A 19,359-nucleotide genomic window follows, 5' to 3' on the forward strand; every position below is an offset into this window, starting at 1 on the left:
TCTCAAAAGCTCATGCTGAACCGAACAAAACAACCTACCCCCAAAACGACTCTACATAATTAAGAGCTACCTTAAGTTGCATAAAAGTATGGAACGGTGCCACTTGACGTCCTTTTACCATAAACCGACACTGCTATATTATTTTTGTTAGAAATCTTTGTGGGGCCACTTTTGTTTGGAATTTTAAATGCTTTTGTGAAGTTTTTATTTTTCCTACTCCAATACAAGCTTTTTATTGGAGGACAGAACTCTTGACCAGTGAGCGAGGAGGGAAGTGTATCTTCAATTCAAAAGCTTAAATTTACTTGAACCCGCTTTATTTTTACGCACTATTTATTTAACAAAACATTTGCAAAAAAAATTTGAGGCCATGAGCATATGAGTGGATAACTGGCACGTAGAGTAACTTAATATTTTTTTACATGGAAATTTTAATATTGTTTGCTGTTGTTCAGCACTGGCCTTGATGATCGTCACTGAACCTCATTAAATCAGAAACTTTATTATCTCTGTTCTGCATGAAAACATGAGACTAAAAATTTATCCTGGCTATCACTACAAACAACACAGGGCAAGTAAAAAAACTAAACAAAAAAAATGCTTTAAGTAGTTTACCTTCATGTATGCATATTCTTTCATAGCAGAAAGTCGAGAAAGATAAAGCCATGACATCTTGTTCCTGTGCTTATGGTAGTCACGCTTATTTTTCAGATTTCGAAACGAGGTTCTACCAAGTCTGTGAAGTTTCAAAGCAAACTGCATCTCTTCAGCATTTGCTACTATGTAGATATCTGCAAGAAAACAAAACACATTTGCATTAATATACATAGGATTACATTATATTAGTAAAATAAAAGGAATATTGAATACTTACGTGAACACTAAAACATATAGTCACATGTAGTAAAAAAAAATGTCTTTTTCTTAAACAGCTTTACTAGAAAGTCAGTTTTTCCTTTAGTTTTTTTCCTTCAGGACAATGGTCACATTCAGTTCATGGCACAATTGAAAGCAATACATTAAGTGTTCTTGTAGAATGATTTGACATTCTAGCCCTTATCAGGTGTTCTTGAAAAAAACGATGCTACAGTTGGCTGGTGTATGCATAATAATTTGCCATACAGTGTCATCCAAAACATAAATAAAACCAAAATTTTACCTGTTAACTGTTTATGTTTTTAGCTGCTTGATTGCCTTGAACAATATCAGTTCTTGAAGTATGTAGGTTAATATGAATTTTGGAATGCCAAATTTACAAAAGGTGGATTTGGCTGGCAGAGGGGCCCCTGAAGGCGGAGGTTTGAGTGTGAATTTATGTCTGTACACAAATTAGTATAAAGTGCACCATTTACAAATGTGAAAAAAAAAGCTGTAAGAAAAAATACTTTCCATTAGCTGAATGTCCAAAAACAAATTATTCCTGTACTTCAGTTTTTTTGATGTTGGTTTATATTTTATACTAGCGAGTGGGAGCCTGATCGAATCGGGCTACAAATTCTACGTTTGTGAAATCCATACTTTCTCTGCAAAGAATTATTTGTTTTTTTAAGTCCTTGAAATGATTTTGTTATCATGGCACCGATTTGTGCTTAAAACAGACCTTTTCGGCCAATGTAATGAAGAGCTTCCTGTTTAAACGGGGCTGCGAGACGTGAACTCAGCTCTTCGGCGCACCTCATTTGATTTTTTAATGAAAACAAATTTTCAAAACAACCTATATTTTACGACTCTAATCAGAGTCGGGGTAATAATTATGTAATTATGGTCATTTTAGATCTGAGATCGGCTAAAATTTAAACAATGACTGTTGTTAATACCCAGCCGTCATTACTCAGTTTACCAATAGATGTCAGAAGGATGGATGCCAAAACCGAACTGCCCAAAGATAGATTTCGACGTACCAAGCAAATGGCGATACGTTCTAAATTACTTACGGTTCCGGAGCTGTCGAAGGGTTTAAGTCAGTTGACGATGTTAGTCCTGGAAAGCACGCCCCACCAAACCAACGTTCCAAAAACCAACCAAACTTACTGTTATCTGCTCGAACCAACGGCAACTTACTATACTCGGCCGTCCAGTGGCGTCACTGAAGCATTCGAACATTCTTAGCCAATCATGCAATACTGCGTCCGCGTTTGCCACATTATGTTCTAACTACAGAGGCAGAGTCCCATTGCATGTTTCTAACTTGTATTGAGTCGAGGTATTGACGTGAACACCATACATATGGATAGTATCAAATTATATTGTATATAAGGATAGACTTATTATTGACAATTTTTCCCTCAACCAAAAAAAATGTCTGCCTATCCCAATTTTAGAAAGTACCTACTCCAAGAACAAAAATACTGTCTGGAAATGATACATGATACTGGATTTACAGAACCTGCATAAATAATTAAAAGCTTATGACAAAATAATTATTAATAAGTAATAAGTTGTTGAACATTTGCCAACACATTAAAACTTCTTGTAGCATTCTGCTGTCTGGTACAGCTTCATTTGGGTGTGTCAGGTATCTGTAATTCTTAATTCACACTTGACTAAATATAAAACAATTTTGCTTTAAGCAATATATAACTGGTATAAGATCTAACTGATAATTTTATATGAACAAACAGTATTAAAATACTTCTGATGGTGTGTCACACAAAAGCTCCATAAATTCCCTCAGATTAGCAAATATGTAGGACGGATAGTTACACTGCTTTCAGCCTTTGAAATAGTAAAATAGTAGATGGAGTAAATGCACTGTAAAACTTTATACATTTACAAACAATAAAATACATGAAAAACTGAACAGTTAAAATGTACTATATTTTTAGTATCTTTAGGGGGTTCTCTTTTATCATGATCAGGACAAAGAAACTGTAGTCTTTGACCACATAATTCTTTTTAAAACAACTATGAACACAATGCTGCAGTAAATAGCTGGACTGCGCTCTTGAAAATGTTTTAAAATCATTATATGATAAATTCTTTGTATTAATTTAAATTCAAAAGAACTTTAAAAAGCAAACAAAAATTACAACTGTTTAATTAGAGCAGTCGAAGTTAAAATGTTTGCTTAGTGTCATACAATGTGTCAGTGGTGGAGAATGAACTGAAAAACTTTGTGAATTGCAGCCCAATGCTTTAATCATTTAATAAATATTATACTCTGCAAGATTAACTCAGAGGTTAGTCAACCAGTAAATCTTTTAAGTGAGCTTCCACTAATGCTGCAATAGGTTTTGAGAAATAAGTAATCATATACCACAAGTCAATTACAATTTTTTGAATACTGTTAGCTATATAGTCACAGATTCAACACTCTGCACAATCAGTAACAAAGCTTACACATGGTGATCCTATGGAAGGTATAATTATTTTATGTGAAGTACCTGATTCTTTTCCTACTCCCATCTGATTTCCAACAGAGTTCAGGATGTCACGGGAGGAAAGGGTCTTGAGTGCAAGATAATCATAACCTGCATAAGTCAAGCGATAACCCTGCACGGCTGGAAAGGAAAAGAAAAGAAAAAAAATCTACTGTGTGTGTTCACATGCATACCTACAAAAATGAGCAAGGTTTATAATGTTAAAGTAGCTAATGTTCCCATATCAAATATATTCAATTTAACTTTTACTAGTAGTGGAAACTAAACATTTTTTGTTACTAAAACCATCTTTTGTTTTAAAACATACATGTACATTTATCAGATTTGAAATTCTAAATTATGTTTAAACATTATAATTGGAAAAAAATGACTAAATAGAGGTATAGGCTAATTCAAATGTAACATAATTCTCCTTTACAGGATGGCAACAAAGCTTGAACAAAAAATGTTTTGCACGCATAGACAGATTTCTGGAAATGTTATTCAAATGCTGGCAGTTGATTTGTGTGCAATGGAGTGTCTCAAAGACCCCATTTTAAACCACAAAAACAGGCAAGGTGTTTATTTTTTTCAATTTCTAACTGTAAATGAATGTAGAACATAACTGAGAAAAAATAACTTTGACTTGAAAACTGCCATCCTCACCCTTTAATTTTAAAACAGAAATATACAATTACAAATGCTTTAGCTGGAAATGCATTACAGGCTTGAAGGAAATGGCTTTATAAATAATGGAAGAAATTTTAGAATGATCCTAAGCGAGGTAAGCTATCAAGAAAATGTACTGATGGACAGATGGAAGAACTGTTGTGCTTCTTATCTGACAGATGAGAATGCAGTAATTTAACCCCTTTATGATCTGGGCGAGTACTTCTGTTGCTGCTACAGAATGCATTGTTTTAAACGTTAGAATTATCTATTTATATTTCATGTCATTTGATTCCTAAAATATTTAAAGAGTATGATAAACAATTCATTTTTATTTCACATATGTATATTGGACCACATTTGTAACACTTACTTTTGGTACGTTCATAAGCCAGAAGTTTGTGCTTGACAAGCTCTCTTAAAACCTTATTGCATCCTCCATGTTTGAGACTGGCAATTGATGCAATAAGGCTAGCTGGTACAATCTCATGGTTTTTCATTCCCATTTCAACCTGTACACAAAGTAAAATAAAGAAAGTCAGCCATTATTGTCAATCCACTTGTGATGTGATCCTCAGGTCATATATCTGCTGTTAATAGATGAAAATAAGTTTGGTTTTGTAATGTCTAGCATTAATGAATGTGCTCTGTTTACAAGAATTTTAAAGAGATACTGATCTCCTCTTCAAAACAAACATTAAAGAGTTATTGGATGGTCTGTCGCCATGCTGCAGTGATTTATTGCTGAACTTTTATTTAATTTCTGTGCTCCATTAACGTCCATTAGTTTTAATATAATGTTTAAATTTGAAACTCTTGGATTGGCTACAGGTGGCACAGTGGCGTAGAGGGTAGCACTGCTGCCTCGCAGTTAGGAGACCCGGGTTCGCTTCCCAGGATCTCCCTGCATGGAGTTTGCATGTTCTCCCATGTCTGAGTGGGTTTCCTCCGGTTTCTCCCACAGTCCAAAGACATGCAGGTTAGGTGCATTGGTGATTCTAAATTGTCCCTAGTGTGTGCTCGGTATGTGTGTGTGTGCGTGTGCCCTGCAATGGGCTGGCACCCTGCCCGGGATTTGTTTCCTGCCTTGCGCCCTGTGTTGGCTGGGATTGGCTCCAGCAGACTCCCCCCCGTGACCCTGTAGTAAGGATACAGCAGGTTGGAAAATGAATGGATGGATTGGCCACTGATGTGTGAGGGTGTGTATGTGTTCACTTTGCAGTGGGCTGGCACTAAGTCCAGTGGTTGTTTCTGCAATGTGCCAGCTTCCCCACAACCTGCCTCCAGATTAGCGAGTTTAGAAAATGAATGGATGGTTTAAAAACGTCTTTGGTTTATTTTTACATTTCAAGCGTATGTGCTGGATTTTGGCAATGGTTATCAAATTATTTTCTCATGATTCACTTTTTGTAATGCAATTGCTAATTACAATCATGATAAAAGTTACTATAAAAGAAATGGAAACATTTACACTCTTATTTAAAAAGGTGTTATGCAAAAATATTAACAGAAAACACTTTTTTTTCTTCAGGACTGTGAACATATCCTCTCACTTTACAAAGATTAGTAGTAAAACTAAACTGCTCCACAGATGTGTGAGTGCACATCAAGAGACTGTCTATACTTAATTCATAAATTTATGCCTATTCAACCAGTCTTTTCATTCACGCAGTCCCATACACTGGTGGTTCCTGACAAAATAAATGTTAGGGCCTAACCATTTTAATTTTAAAATACAGAATTCAGGAAGAAGGAGAGGAATCACCTTAATTTAAATCATAAGAAGTTAAATATCATTGTAGGTCTCATCATAAATAATGTTTGATATGCTAGGACAGGTTGGATTGCTTCCTTTCATCAAAACATTTATGTTTTTGTTTTAAAATGCCCTCCTACTACAAATGAATGCAATAATGTCATTATGAGGCAAACAATATTAATAACATAAATACAGAACAAATTAAAAGCTCTCACCCCCCCCCCCTTCCCCCACTAGTTAACTGGTGTGATAAATGTAATAAATTGTGAGAGAGTTCAGAAAGTTGTATACAATTAACTAGGCCATTATTGTTATGTTTCGGTGTTGCCACCGGAGAGGCTCATTTAGCATGAATACAGTGAGTTAAGAACTCATGCACCAGTTTACACTGCCACACAGTAGAATTGCATGCTTCCCATGATAAAGGAAAAAAATTCAGCCACTAACAAGTAAAGCCAATGTCACATTACAGAACTTCTAGACAGAGGGGGATGTCTGACTTGACAACTACAGCCGTTGATCTTGTTGTAGGAGCAGGTCAATTTACACGACTTGACTTTCCAGCAGAGTTATGCACTTCCAATGTGTCGTAAGCTCACCCCTTTTCTTGACAACCAATAAGGTGAGGCCTGAAGGGCTGGTGTGCATGTGAATGGTTTACAGGTACAATGAATTCAACCACAATCTTGTCCCCCTTTTTCCATTCTACCGTGGTATGTTAAATATGTCCCTACAGATTTTATTTTTTCTCCAGCCGTCTGGAGTTTTTTTGTTTTTTCTGTCCCCCCTGGCCATTGAACCTTACTCTTATTCGATGTTAATGTTGATTTATTTTTTATAATTATGTCTTTCATTTTTCTATTCTTTAATATGTAAAGCACTTTGAGCTACTGTTTGTATGAAAATGTGCTATATAAATAAATGTTGTTGTTGTTAAATATGAGACATCAGAAAAATTAGCATCTCTACTGTTTCTAAGGTCCAAAGCACCCATGTTCCTTGTACCTTGTTGCAACATTATATGTGTACTGTGTACTAAAGTTCCGGGTGGGTGCTAACTGGTTGTTAGCTGTAATCCACACAAAAAGATTCTCCCTAGGACTGAAAATCAAACCTCTCAAAGACTCATCGCAAAGTTGTTAAAAATTAAACTGGACATTCCAAGCAGCTTGTTGGGTGTCTACCACCAGGACAGTCATATTTATTTCCTGATCCAAACTGTTAACCTAAATACAGAAATAGTGAATATTGCAGTTTGTATTTTCTAGTTTAGATTTCTTCTTATGTGTACTATGAATTCTTATCTGCATGCACCTCATGGGACAACTGCATAATACCAGCAACGGACAGTGAAAGCAAACATCATAGATTAACATCAGAAGATAACACTGATCAGGTACACTCAAGCAGTTATCAATACGAACAGCTGATGAGAATCCTTACAAGCTGTGAATAAATATCATCTCCGAATGCAGTGGTACAAGTGCTCATGGTCTTGAATACTGGAGGGAGGCAGGTGAATGTGTAGAGTGGCTGAGGGCTTTAAGAGTACTGTTTGCCATGCTTCAGTAAGTAATATTCTGAGCTAACTTCAGCACACACATGTAGGGGTTTGTGGTGACACTAAGGGAATTGTTTATTTTATGGTGGGGATTCCAGGAACACACTCAGCCCTTGACCCAGCATGCCCACACTCACTGTCAGAGACAGTTATTGGCCAAATGAATCGATAATTAATAATGAAATATATTAATCAAACGAAAAAAAAAAGAGCATGAAATATAACAAAACACCTTTATTTAAAAGGCTCTCCTCAAATACCCAACAGCAATTATAAAACAGCTCAACAACAATAAACACTAATGAAAATGTCCAAAACACGATCCAACATAGCAGAGGCAGTTGACAATGGATGGCGAGTGGAAAATTCTGTTAACTGTTTGCTGTAAGCAATGTAAAGTTTGTACTACCAGTTTCCTGATGCGGTGTGGGATGAGGTGATCAGAAATGCTCCCTTTGAAGAAGGCATGTCCAATCTGTACAAACTCACACAGACAGGCAGGCATGAGACAGACCATACATCCAGACAGGAACATTAATCCAAGATAATAAACTGGTAATCCAAATGTGTGAAACAGTGTTTTAACAGACAGATGAACGATTGCCATCAATTTGTGTCTTGCCCGTTACCTTTTTAAGAGCTCACTTGCGCCCACCAGAACTGTCCAGTTGCATCATGCTTGCTGGGGCCGTACTAGTTTTTTATGCAGAGCTGCTATACACTGAATGTTATGTAAGTAGTGAGGAAAGATGACACAAAAACCTGTATGGTTTGGTGAGCATGGACAATAAAAGTCAGGCTTTCCTCAAGCATCAATGAGAATTGAGTGCCGCAAAGCCATATGGCAAACTACACAAGCAGGAAGACAAGAACATACCAGTACTCATTTTCTGAGCTCACTGACCCCCATATATTTTTTGCACATTGGAGAAAAAAAATGCAGTATTGGCACACATCTTAAGTGGGTGTGTTTAAGAAAAATTTAAATTCAAGTTTATTGCCAAGTACAGTGAAATTCTTACTTCCATGTCTTCTTAGAACAACGAGACAGCAACACCAACAAAGACAAAAAAAAATCAATATGCACAATGTACATTTGCTATTATATGCTTAAATTATACATATGTACATAAATGCACATGCAAAGAGTGTTTTTGTTAAAATAATTCTTATTTTGATTGGTGGTTCAGTAACCTTACAATATGTGGACTGACCCTATCCCTGAATCTACTGATGCGAGTACCATTAGTGTCATTCCATTTGCCAAAAGGAAGGAGTCAAAAAAGCGACTGCACAGGATGGCTGAGGTATCTATTAATTCCGCTTGCCTTTTATAAGAAGACAGTTAGGTTGTGGTAATATTTTGGGCTGTCTTCATCACCCACTGCAAGGCTTTATAGGCTTACAGGGTCATTACTGTCACATGTACAGAGAACATGTACAGAGAACAACTACTAGAATATGTGTGTAACACATTGTTACTCTGTAGCACAATGAGTAGGGAGTATAACACACATCAAAACTTCTGATCTTTTCTGTTAATGTACCCAATAATCAGTAATACTAACAACTGTACCTGCCCTGCTAATCTTTTTCTATAATGAACAACACTAGAGTAATACATAAAATGTATTTCACTTAGTGATAAACTCTAGATACATAGAGCGCATTTATGGTTATAATTAAAAACTGAATAGTGATCAAGAACTATTTTAATAACTCTCAAAATAAGTTATCACACCTTTAAAAATAGATTTGTCTTAGGTTACTATCTTTACTTACTTGCAGTCTAAAGCATCTACTGTTACATTTAATTTCTTCTGTATGACCTCCCTGTTCTGCAATTGTGGTAGTTGTGAAAAATTATAAATGAAAAATAAACATGCATTGAAATACTGTATCATATATTTCATGGATTTTCAGTTGTTGTTAACCTCTACACTTTCATATTTTGTTTATCAATTTTCTGTGCCACCATCATCTGATCAAAATATTGTGCAGCTGCCTGTGATGTTGGAATGAATCTGGACACTACAGTCAATGAGACCCATTGCCTCAAATCTCCAAGGACGAAGCTTTAAAAAAAAAACAAGGAACTTTTAAGCACATTTATGTTAGACTGAATGTTCAGTGCGGACTTTGGTGGTCTTTTGGCCTTAGAACCCTTGCAGATTTTGTTTGTCTCTCCAGCATTCTTATTATTCTGTAGACCTATGATAAATATAACACCAGGTCATGTCACTTGCAGAAATGCTCAGAAGATTCTGCACTTATGGGGTGTATTGATAAGGCAGATGAGACAGAGGAGTCAGGTGGAGAACTTTGTTTCTTGGTGTGAAAGAATTGTCTGCAACTTAACAGCAGCAAAACCAAGAAACAGATTACTGACTTTCACTGTACCAATGAGCCCCGCTGCTTGGGCACTACTCTGGGAGTGACTGGGAAGGTGGTGCTACTACAAGAACTCTTGGGTATTTGTTATATCAATGACAGGCTGTTCTGGTCATATAGCACAGAAGGGACAAAACAACCTTTTTTTATATAGGAGACTGCCCTTCTGTAGGTGTGGGTAGTGACACCCTTAGCATGTTCTACATCTGTGATGGCCAGTGTGATTTCCTGAAGTGTAGCCCACTGCATTAACAAGATAACTGAAAATGCATGCTCAGTTATGGGATGTACTCTTGACACCCTAGAGGTAGCAGCAGAGGACGGAATGAAGACAAAACTATGTGCCACTATGAACAATGCTGCACATTCTCTCTCTGACACACTTGAGTATTTTCAGATAACGTATCATTCTGCACGAGTGTGTTAATAAACTGGAACTCCTTGAAATAAACGGAAACACGCCCGTATAATGCCACACTTTCTACTGTAACGAATCCATTTTTTTTTTCTTTTTAGTCATTTTGGTGTACACGTTTATTTATTCATCTTCTGTAAAGAGTCAAATTTCTCCCGGGGAACAAATACAGTTAAAACTATCTACCTATCAGTTACAGCCAGACTGTGCACAAGAGGACTGATGGAAACACCTGAGAGAAGTCTAAGCGTTGTGAGCCTTCTTGACAAGTAGCTGACATGTCCTGTGCACAATCTCGCTAGTTCTCTCACAATGATGGCATCTCTTACTGGTCTATTTGAACTATACATAATATGACAGCCGTGAAAAAAACGTGCGAATTCCACAAGAAAAGGCAATCTTAGCCTGAAAGAATATCAGTTATGAAGCGGCAACACAACCTGACATATTCCAACTAGGAAACTCGACATTAACAGATGAACACCTGGTGCTGCCTCATATCAACCTGGAAGGATCTGATATTACTACAAAAATGAATTTCCCTTATAGCAAGTACTGAATCATTACTAGAACCGCGTTAACGGCTAATATTTAACTAACTATGTAAGAGATTTACCCAATTACTTTAGTAAAAGTAACTACTCAAAACACAAGACGGCACACTAAGGCCTTGGTACTAGCTAGCGTTGGCTAAACCCAAAGTCAACTTACAGCTGTCAGGACTCGAAAATCATCCCTCGAAAGGTAGCGCAGGATCACAACATTTAATTTCCCCATTTTTACAATCCTCTTCGCTCAAAAACGTGTTGATTTCCAAAAAAGTAAAACAGACTACAATCCAGAACACCCCAACAGCAAAACTTCCTCCACCACACACGTGCGAGGCCACAGCCCCTTCCCTCTACGTCAGCGGTGAAAGGTCGAAATAGGTCCTTACAGATAAAAATTTCTCTTTCTGGATTATCGATAACAAATGAAAGTAGTTTTCTTAATCAACAAACATCACACTTATAGCTATATGTATGATTTATATTTATAGAGTAGATACAGTTCACACTTAAATCAATACATTTTCTAATATTTACTTTTTATATCCCTTCTAGGTTTCGCTGCCTAGGTGAAGCGTCAGTGTAGATGCTTTAATTTGATAGGAAGCTGAAGAGCAGACAAGCAACTACTGGGGATTTTCTTCCAACTGTCAGCTAACGCATGTAAAACTTACTGCACACCTGCAGAACGGAACAATGTCCTCCGGAGGTCCAAGTGGCGACTCCAGATCGGTAAGGGAGTTTGGTCATTACGACTTGACAACCGTAAGGCATCACGAAATCTTGACGAATGGCGTGAATTGAGCTCTCCGCACTTGTAGACGTAACGGCTGGAAAGTTACTGACATAGCGTTCAGTAGTACTGTATACAAACTTCCTATACGCTGCTTGAAAAGGCAAACCACCTTTTAATACTTATAAACGATTGAATATAGCCGATGAGAAAGTATTTGTTGTTGTGTATTTATACAGTCCACTCATTTTCGAAGGCTTGGGTAAGAGCTTATTGCAGTAGTCAATGGCCATTCATTAAGGGTCAGATTATGGAAATAATACCAGTCAAGTGGCTATAGTTTTTTTTTCACGGAGCCAATTAAAAAAAAAAAAAACACTTTTATTATTTAGTTAATTTTGTAGTTGCAAAAAGGTTAACATGAGTAGAAGTTCCAGAAAGAGATTGGGGTTCCAAAACTATTTTGTACCTCATATTCATGTAGCAAACAAGAAAAGTGCAAACAATTCACCTTGTCCTTTGTATCACACATCTGTAAACTGTCAGTTTTCATAGAGTAATGCACGGTCGGCATGTGTAGTGTAAGAATAACAGGCTCCACAGAGAGTGTTGGGGAACCAGAGGGCCCCGTTTAATCCAGGGAACAATTGGAAAAAAGGGGACCAAAATAAAAAACACACAGGTGTGTTAAAATAATGAAAACAAAGAAATGTTTCTGAGTGGTCCATCTCAGTCACTGTTAGTCTTCAACTGAGTGCCTCCATCCAGTCCTTGGTGGTTTTATGGAGCTGATTCCTGGAAGAGGCATGTCCTAATGACATGGCCCCAGAAGTGACATCAGTTGTCTTCTGGACTACGTTCTTCATAACTGTGGATAGAAAGATATGTTGCATTAACAAGGGTGCCTCGTATTGCTTACCTGCGTAGAGCCTTAAGGATGCCTCCTAGACATGTGTGCCTGACAGTGTATATTTTATATTTATATATATATATATATATATATATATGTATATATATACTGTATGTGTATATATACGAGGTGTGGCAGAAAAGTAATGAGACTGGCAACACTGCAAGCGATCTGGCAACGCTGCGCTGTTGTCCTTGATAGAGCATGTGTATCAGTATCCTCCCATAGCTCAGTGCGAGTTTCAACTCCTTCCGTTAACTACGTGATTTTTGTGACTTCTATTAGCAAAGTTGTGTTTTTGGTTGTGCGTCACGCAAAATGGAACAGCGGAATTTGGAGCAACGTTGTGCCATTAAATTTTGTGTTAAGCTTGGAGAATCGGCAAGTGTGACGTTTGAAAAGTTAAAACAGGCCTATGGGGAACATTCTTTATCCCGAGCTCAAGTTTTTCAGGGAGGCCTTCAACTTTGAAAACCAATGAAAACATCAAAAGTGTGAACACTCTTGTGAGATCAGACTGTCGTTTAACATTAAGAATGTTGAGTGAACAATTAAATTTGAACAGATTTACCGTTCATCAAATTTTGACTGAACATTTGCACATGCAAAAGGTCTGTGCCAAAATGGTGCCGAAAAACCTCACAATTGAACAGAAAGAATCGAAAAAACGCATTCCTGTGGTTTCCCAGCCCCCTTATTCACCTGACCTCAGTCCGTGTGACTTTTTCCTTTTTCCTAAACTTTCCTAAAACATCCAAAAGAGTGTAATGGACATGCTGAAGACTATACCGGTTGAAGACTTCCAGCGCTGCTACCAACAGTGGGAACAACGTCTCCATCGGTGTGTAGCTGCCCAAGGGAACTACTTTGAAAGGGATAACATTGATGTTTGAAAAAAATAAAAACTTTGGTAAATAAAAAATCATTTACTTTTCTGCCACACCTCATGTGTATATATATATATATATATATATATATATATATATACAGTGGGTATGGAAAGTATTCAGACCCCCTTCAATTTTTCACTCTTTATTATATTGCAGCCATTTGCTAAAATCATTTAAATTATTTTTTCCTCATTAATGTACACACAGCACCCCATATTGACAGACAAAAAAAATAATTTTTGAAATTGTTGCAGATTTATTAAAAAAGAAAAACTGAAATATCACCTGGTCCTAAGTATTCAAACCCTTTGCTCAGTATTTAGTAGAAGCACCCTTTTGAGCTAATACAGCCATGAGTCTTCCTGGGAAAGATGGGGAAGTTTTTCACACCTGGATTTGGGGATCCTCTGCCATTCCTCCTTGCAGATCCTCTCCAGTTCTGTCAGGTTAGATGGTAAACGTTGGTGGACAGCCATTTTTAGGTCTCTCCAGAGATGCTCAATTGGGTTTAAGTCAGGGCTCTGGCTGGGCCATTCAAGAACAGTCACAGAGTTGTTGTGAAGCCACTCCTTCTTGTTGGAAGGTAAACCTTCGGCCCAGTCTGAGGTCCTTAGCACTCTGGAGAAGGTTTTTGTCCAGGATATCCCTGTACTTGGCCACATTCATCTTTCCCTTGATTGCAACCAGTCGTCCTGTCCCTGCAGCTGAAAAACACCCCCACAGCATGATGCTGCCACTGCCATGCTTCACTGTGGGGACTGTATTGGACAAGTGATGAGCAGTGCCTGGTTGTCTCCACACATACCGCTTAGAATTAAGGCCAAAAAGTTCTATCTTGGTCTCATCAGACCAGAGAATCTTATTTCTCACCATCTCAGAGTCCTTCAGGTGTCTTTTAGCAAACTCCAAGACAGAACTTTTTAACGCTTGTGGTTGGTCTGCAAGTCGGCAAACGTCCGTCACGGTGCTCTTCAGTTGCGAGAAGCTGATCATGACTTTACATTATTTGACAGTAAACTATGCAAAGTTGGCTCATCCCTCAATTATTTCCTCAGTCAGCAACAAAAAGACTAGTTTCCGTTTAGTTGAAAAGCTAAAATTTGGCAGGATGATACATCTAGGGCATTAGGTAACTGTTAAGAAAGGACATTTCAAAATATCAATATTTTGGGGTAAACCTCCTCATCAGACAAGGTAAATATTCCAAAAACTCAAAAATGCTTTGACTGATTTAGTTGAAATTTGGTGATGTTATATAAAAATGAATACACTATGTACTGATTCATGATTTTTCTTTTTAATATGCTGATGTTTGTCAGTTGTAATGCTGTAGTGAGTGGGGTATTTTTAGGCAGCATTTTCTTTTTTTGCCTCAGCGGTGATCGCACAGAGAAGTGTAGCTTGCAGTTAATGCAGCTGAACACTGCAAGCAGATGAGTGTAAAGAAAATGGGACTGCTGGCGAGTGAAAAAGGGCAGTTGCCCTGTACAGAAAAAAGAAACAAGGTCGTAATCTGCATGGAAAATGAGATGTGTAGTGAATGAAGGAAAGTTAGGCAAAACTCAAAGAAGATGTGGGTAGCAAGTGGCCTCCTTATGTACACGTAATACTCCCTGTTCTGACGGCTTCTTCTGACTCCTCATGATATGGTGTATACAGTAATGCATACAAATTCAAACTGGAATGGATTAGCAGTCACGCTTAATTACACATACTTATATATTGCAGAGAACTGGGGTGTCCCCTTGGAGGTCAGACCACGATGCACAGCTACACTCTGGTCCACAAAGCAGAAACTGGCAAGTGACAATACAGCATGCCAGCCAACTTCATGGCCTAAGTACAACAAAAACTAGAGATGATGGCATGTCTTGGTCAGTTTAAATGCTTGGACAGTTCACTAAAGAGGTTAACATAGAGGATTTGTACATTGTACAATTTACTGTATTATTTGTATTCATCTGTTCTTTTCTGTACAACGCTTAGAGTTAATTCCATGGGCCATGTAAATGTGCAGCCTGCAAATGTCAATGCTGTGTGTAATAAGTAGAAGGAAACCGTAATACACTCTATATTGCTTTTCATCTAAGCCCTCCGAAACTTTCTAATGGTACAAGATTACAAATCAAAATGTTACATTCAAGTCTAATTGGAGCTACCATTTTTACAGGGTGTGCTACAGGGTTAAATTATATTTATACCCAGAATTCCCATTGTTCCTACTAATTACCCGTATGAATTCAAAATAAAAAGTTTCATCTAAAACGATGTTTTGCAATAAGGGTTGAGCTACAGCAGGAATGTTTTACTCATTGGCAATTATATGTATCAGTTTCAAATACATGTATGAAACTTATTTCCATTGTAAAATTCACCCTTAACAAATTTCCAACTCTGTCCTTGTTGTCATTGAACTCATTTTAAAGTACCAACCTTGATCCACTCTGTATTAATTCTTTTCATAATTTTAAATACTTAAGTAATTTCAACTCTTAATCTGAAATGTTTCCACTCCTTTAATCTATCTCTCATAACTCATAGTACAGTATCAGTAGAAATACATGTATGAAACTTATTTCCATTGTAAAATTCACCCTTAACAAATTTCCAACTCTGTCCTTGTTGTCATTGAACTCATTTTAAAGTACCAACCTTGATCCACTCTGTATTAATTCTTTTCATAATTTTAAATACTTAAGTAATTTCACCTCTTAATCTGAAATGTTTCCACTCCTTTAATCTTCTCTCATAACTCATACCCTGCAGTCCCAGAATCAGCCTAGTTGCTCTTCTCTGGACTTTTTCTAGCACTTTGATCTTTTTTTTTTATAACCTGTAGACCAAAACCGTACATAGTACTCCAGATGAGGCCTCACTAGTGCTTTAAAAAGCTTAAGCATAACCTCATGTGACTTGTTTTCTATAATTCGTGCCATATAATGTAGCATTTGAGCACTGACTGGGAGTTGATAGTGATGGGCCCCCTATGACTCCTTAGTCCTTCTCATTAGCAGAATTTTGAGATCCTCTCATTTTGTATTCAAATAAAACATTTTTATTTCCTACATGTAGTACTTTACATTTATATGCCAAAACAGGCTCTAGTGTGAATAGCTAGAAAAGTTCTCTAAAAGTTCATAATTAGCTGAATGGTGCTTACCTATATGTAGTGAATGTGTTTTCAGTTTGTTAATCTTAACCATGCTAATTTCTAGAAAGTGCAAAAATAGTTTAATATGCTCTTTCTCAAAAACAACATCATGAAAAGTTTGAATTTTTACAACACATTTTGGATTACAATGCTGAAATGCTCTAATCAGAAAACATGTAATAAAAATCTCCCAATGTACAGTAAATTCCTTTATAAAGAACCTGGTAAAATATTGCTCATCTATGAATCTGTGTATAACAGTGCATCCTCCAAAAACAAGCATTAATGCAATAAAGCACTGTCGGGCAACTGGTGCGCCGTGGAATTTTCTAGGGGCGCGGCAAAAACTTTTGTAAAATATTTAAAATTGCTAGTGTTTTTGAACTTTTGGTTGATTAAAAAGATAATGTTTAAAAAAATATATTTTATGTTGGAAAAACAGATAACAGAACACTTGCGGAAATGAAGTCTAAGAAACGCAAGTGACTTCAAATGATCGAGAAGGAAATGTACATCTGTCTTTCGAAAATTGATCCTCGTATCAATCTCATCTGTGCTGAAAAACAATCTCAACGTTCACATTAATTAAATTTAAGATTTATCCTTTGATACCTTTATTAATAAAATGTCTTTCAAGCTTGTAAAATTAACTGTTTTTATTGGAGATTGTCCATAGATTGTGTCGTCATGACTTTATTTATGGGCAGTCCCTCAGGTGGGCTGTGAAAGAAAATTTTTGGACTTAGCTAGACAACCACTGGAATTCACATGTTCAGACTGACACATGCAGTGCCTTCAGAAACGATTTTGACCCTTTAACTTTTTATACACTTTGTTGTGTTGCAGTCTTATGATAAAATTATTTAAATTAATCATCAAGCAACTCTCAATACCCCAGAATGACAAAGCAAAAACGTGATTTTAGAAAATATTTGCAAACTTGTGTCAATGTGATATTTCACTTTTTTATTTTTAACAACTTTTCAGACCCTTTACTTGTTGAAACACTTTTGGAAGCAATTCCAATGTGGAGTCTTCCTGGGTCTGATGTGAGAAGCTTTACACACCTGGATGTGAGGATTTTGTTGCTGTTCTTCTCTGCAGACTCTCTCTAGCTCTGTCAGATTGAATTCAGACTGTCAGTGGACAACTGTTTTCAGGTCTCTCCATAGATGTTCAATTAGGTTCAAGACCATGCTCTGGCTCTGGAACCCTAGAATATTTCCAGAGTTTACCATAGTCCACTACTTTGTTGTCTTTGGTTTGTGCTTAAGGTCATTGTCCTGTTGAAAAGTAAACCTTTGACCCACTCTAATGTCCAGAGAATTCCGGAGAAAGTTTTCAATAAGTATATGTCTGTACTTCACTCCATTCAGCTTTCTCATCAGCCCTGATTAGTCTCGTAGTCACTGCCACAGAAAACCAACCCCACAGCATGTTGTGGATGCTGCCATGCATCTCCTTTAGAATGGTATTGCACAGGTAATAAGCAGCACCTGGTTTCTTCCAGACATGATGGTTACAATTGAGGCCAAACAGTTCAATCTTGGTTTTATCAGACTAGATAATCTTGTTTCTTATAGTTTGAGAGTTCTTTAGGTGCCTTTCTGCAAACTTCACCTGGGTTTTCATGTGTCATCTAGACACCTAGCTATAAAGCCTAGATTAATGGATTGTTGCAGTTGCAGTTGTCATTCTGGGTGTTTCTCCCATCTGCACACAGGTTCTCTACAGCTCACTCAGATTGACCATCGGGTTCTTGGTCACTTCTCTTACCATGACCCTTTTCCCATGACTACACAGTTTGACCAGGCAACCAGTTGTTGTTGTCCCAAACTTGTTCCATTTAAGCATTATGTGCTTTATAACAGTCCCATCTCTAAGGTCTTCAGGCAATTTCCTCAGTCTAAGGGCTTGGTTTTTACTTTGATACATATTATCCATGGTGGGACCTTCTATAGACAGGTTTGTGCGCCTTTCCTTATCATGTCCAATCAATTAAATTGACCACAGCTGGACTCCAAACAAGGTGTAGAAGATGTCAGTGATGAACAATAGAATTGGATGTACATGGACCAGATTTCAAGTGCCATATCAAATGGTCCGAATACTTGTGTTAGTGTGATATTTAAATTGTTTAGTTTTAAATAATTTGCCCAAATTCCTAAAATCCTTTGTCTTTCTTGGGAAAGAAAATAGTTTAATTTAACTGAATTTAAACTGCTGTAGCATAACAGAATGAAACCAAAAAATTAAGGGTGGAAAATTTGGATGGCACTGTAATTTAAAAAGCTCATCCTTGTGAGTTACGTAAAAGGGACCTTCTCCAAATATTGACTCAGGAGGCCCGAGTAATAGCAGAATTCAATATTTCCTGTTTTAAATTTGGATCATACTGTATATAGAAGATTTACAGATTACGATTTTATTTAATTTTATGTACTTTTTACATTTTTCAAAGGTAAATAATCCACATTAAGTTGTTCATGTACTTTTCAATTTCATAGAAAAGAGAAAAAATGTTTATAAAAGTTTAAATACTTTTAATATGCAGCATGAACATTGAAAAAGAATACATATTAAATAGGAACAGACTACTTTTGGAATGAGCACACATCTAGGTATTAGCATTGCCAATTTCCTTTTCACTCACTTCTTGCTTGTTTCTGTGTTATAGACTCAAATGATGTTTGAACATTTGCCAGTAATTAGTGCATTATAATATGAGTTTCCATTTGACAGGAGCAGTTAACTGATTCATTTTTTCTGATTGATTAATATTTGCACACATGGTAGTAGTCTTATAAAGTATTGCTAATCTGTTTAATTCCTATTAAAAGAACTCTGTCCAGTATTTTCCAAAGTACTTACGTTACTAATGGACATAGTATTGTACCAAGACACATACCTTTATTCCTTTGATTTTTAAGATTAAGCCATTTTTGTAAAATATATTTATTTTCTGCTACTTGT

The 19,359-nt window shown here is 36.8% G+C and overlaps 2 protein-coding genes across 2 annotated transcripts in view; one reads left to right on the top strand and one right to left on the bottom strand.

Annotated features, from left to right (window-relative positions):
- riok2 (RIO kinase 2 (yeast)) overlaps positions 1-11,047 on the bottom strand; it is a 29,640-nt gene extending 18,593 nt beyond the window's left edge. Inside the window, exons 1-4 of the mRNA XM_039758349.1 lie at positions 10,866-11,047; positions 4,402-4,540; positions 3,384-3,500; positions 616-791 (exon numbers count right to left, since the gene is read on the bottom strand). Coding sequence (XP_039614283.1) covers positions 616-791; positions 3,384-3,500; positions 4,402-4,540; positions 10,866-10,931 — 498 coding nt within the window. The 5' untranslated portion in view covers positions 10,932-11,047. The remainder of the gene's footprint in view (positions 1-615; positions 792-3,383; positions 3,501-4,401; positions 4,541-10,865) is intronic.
- A 273-nt stretch (positions 11,048-11,320) lies between these two features.
- LOC120532397 overlaps positions 11,321-19,359 on the top strand; it is a 319,948-nt gene continuing 311,909 nt past the window's right edge. Inside the window, exon 1 of the mRNA XM_039758350.1 lies at positions 11,321-11,434. Within this exon, the coding sequence (XP_039614284.1) occupies positions 11,399-11,434 (36 nt within the window). The 5' untranslated portion in view covers positions 11,321-11,398. The remainder of the gene's footprint in view (positions 11,435-19,359) is intronic.

Source organism: Polypterus senegalus, chromosome 7 (genome assembly GCF_016835505.1).
Source record: "Polypterus senegalus isolate Bchr_013 chromosome 7, ASM1683550v1, whole genome shotgun sequence".
Classification (NCBI taxonomy): Eukaryota; Metazoa; Chordata; class Cladistia; order Polypteriformes; family Polypteridae; genus Polypterus; species Polypterus senegalus.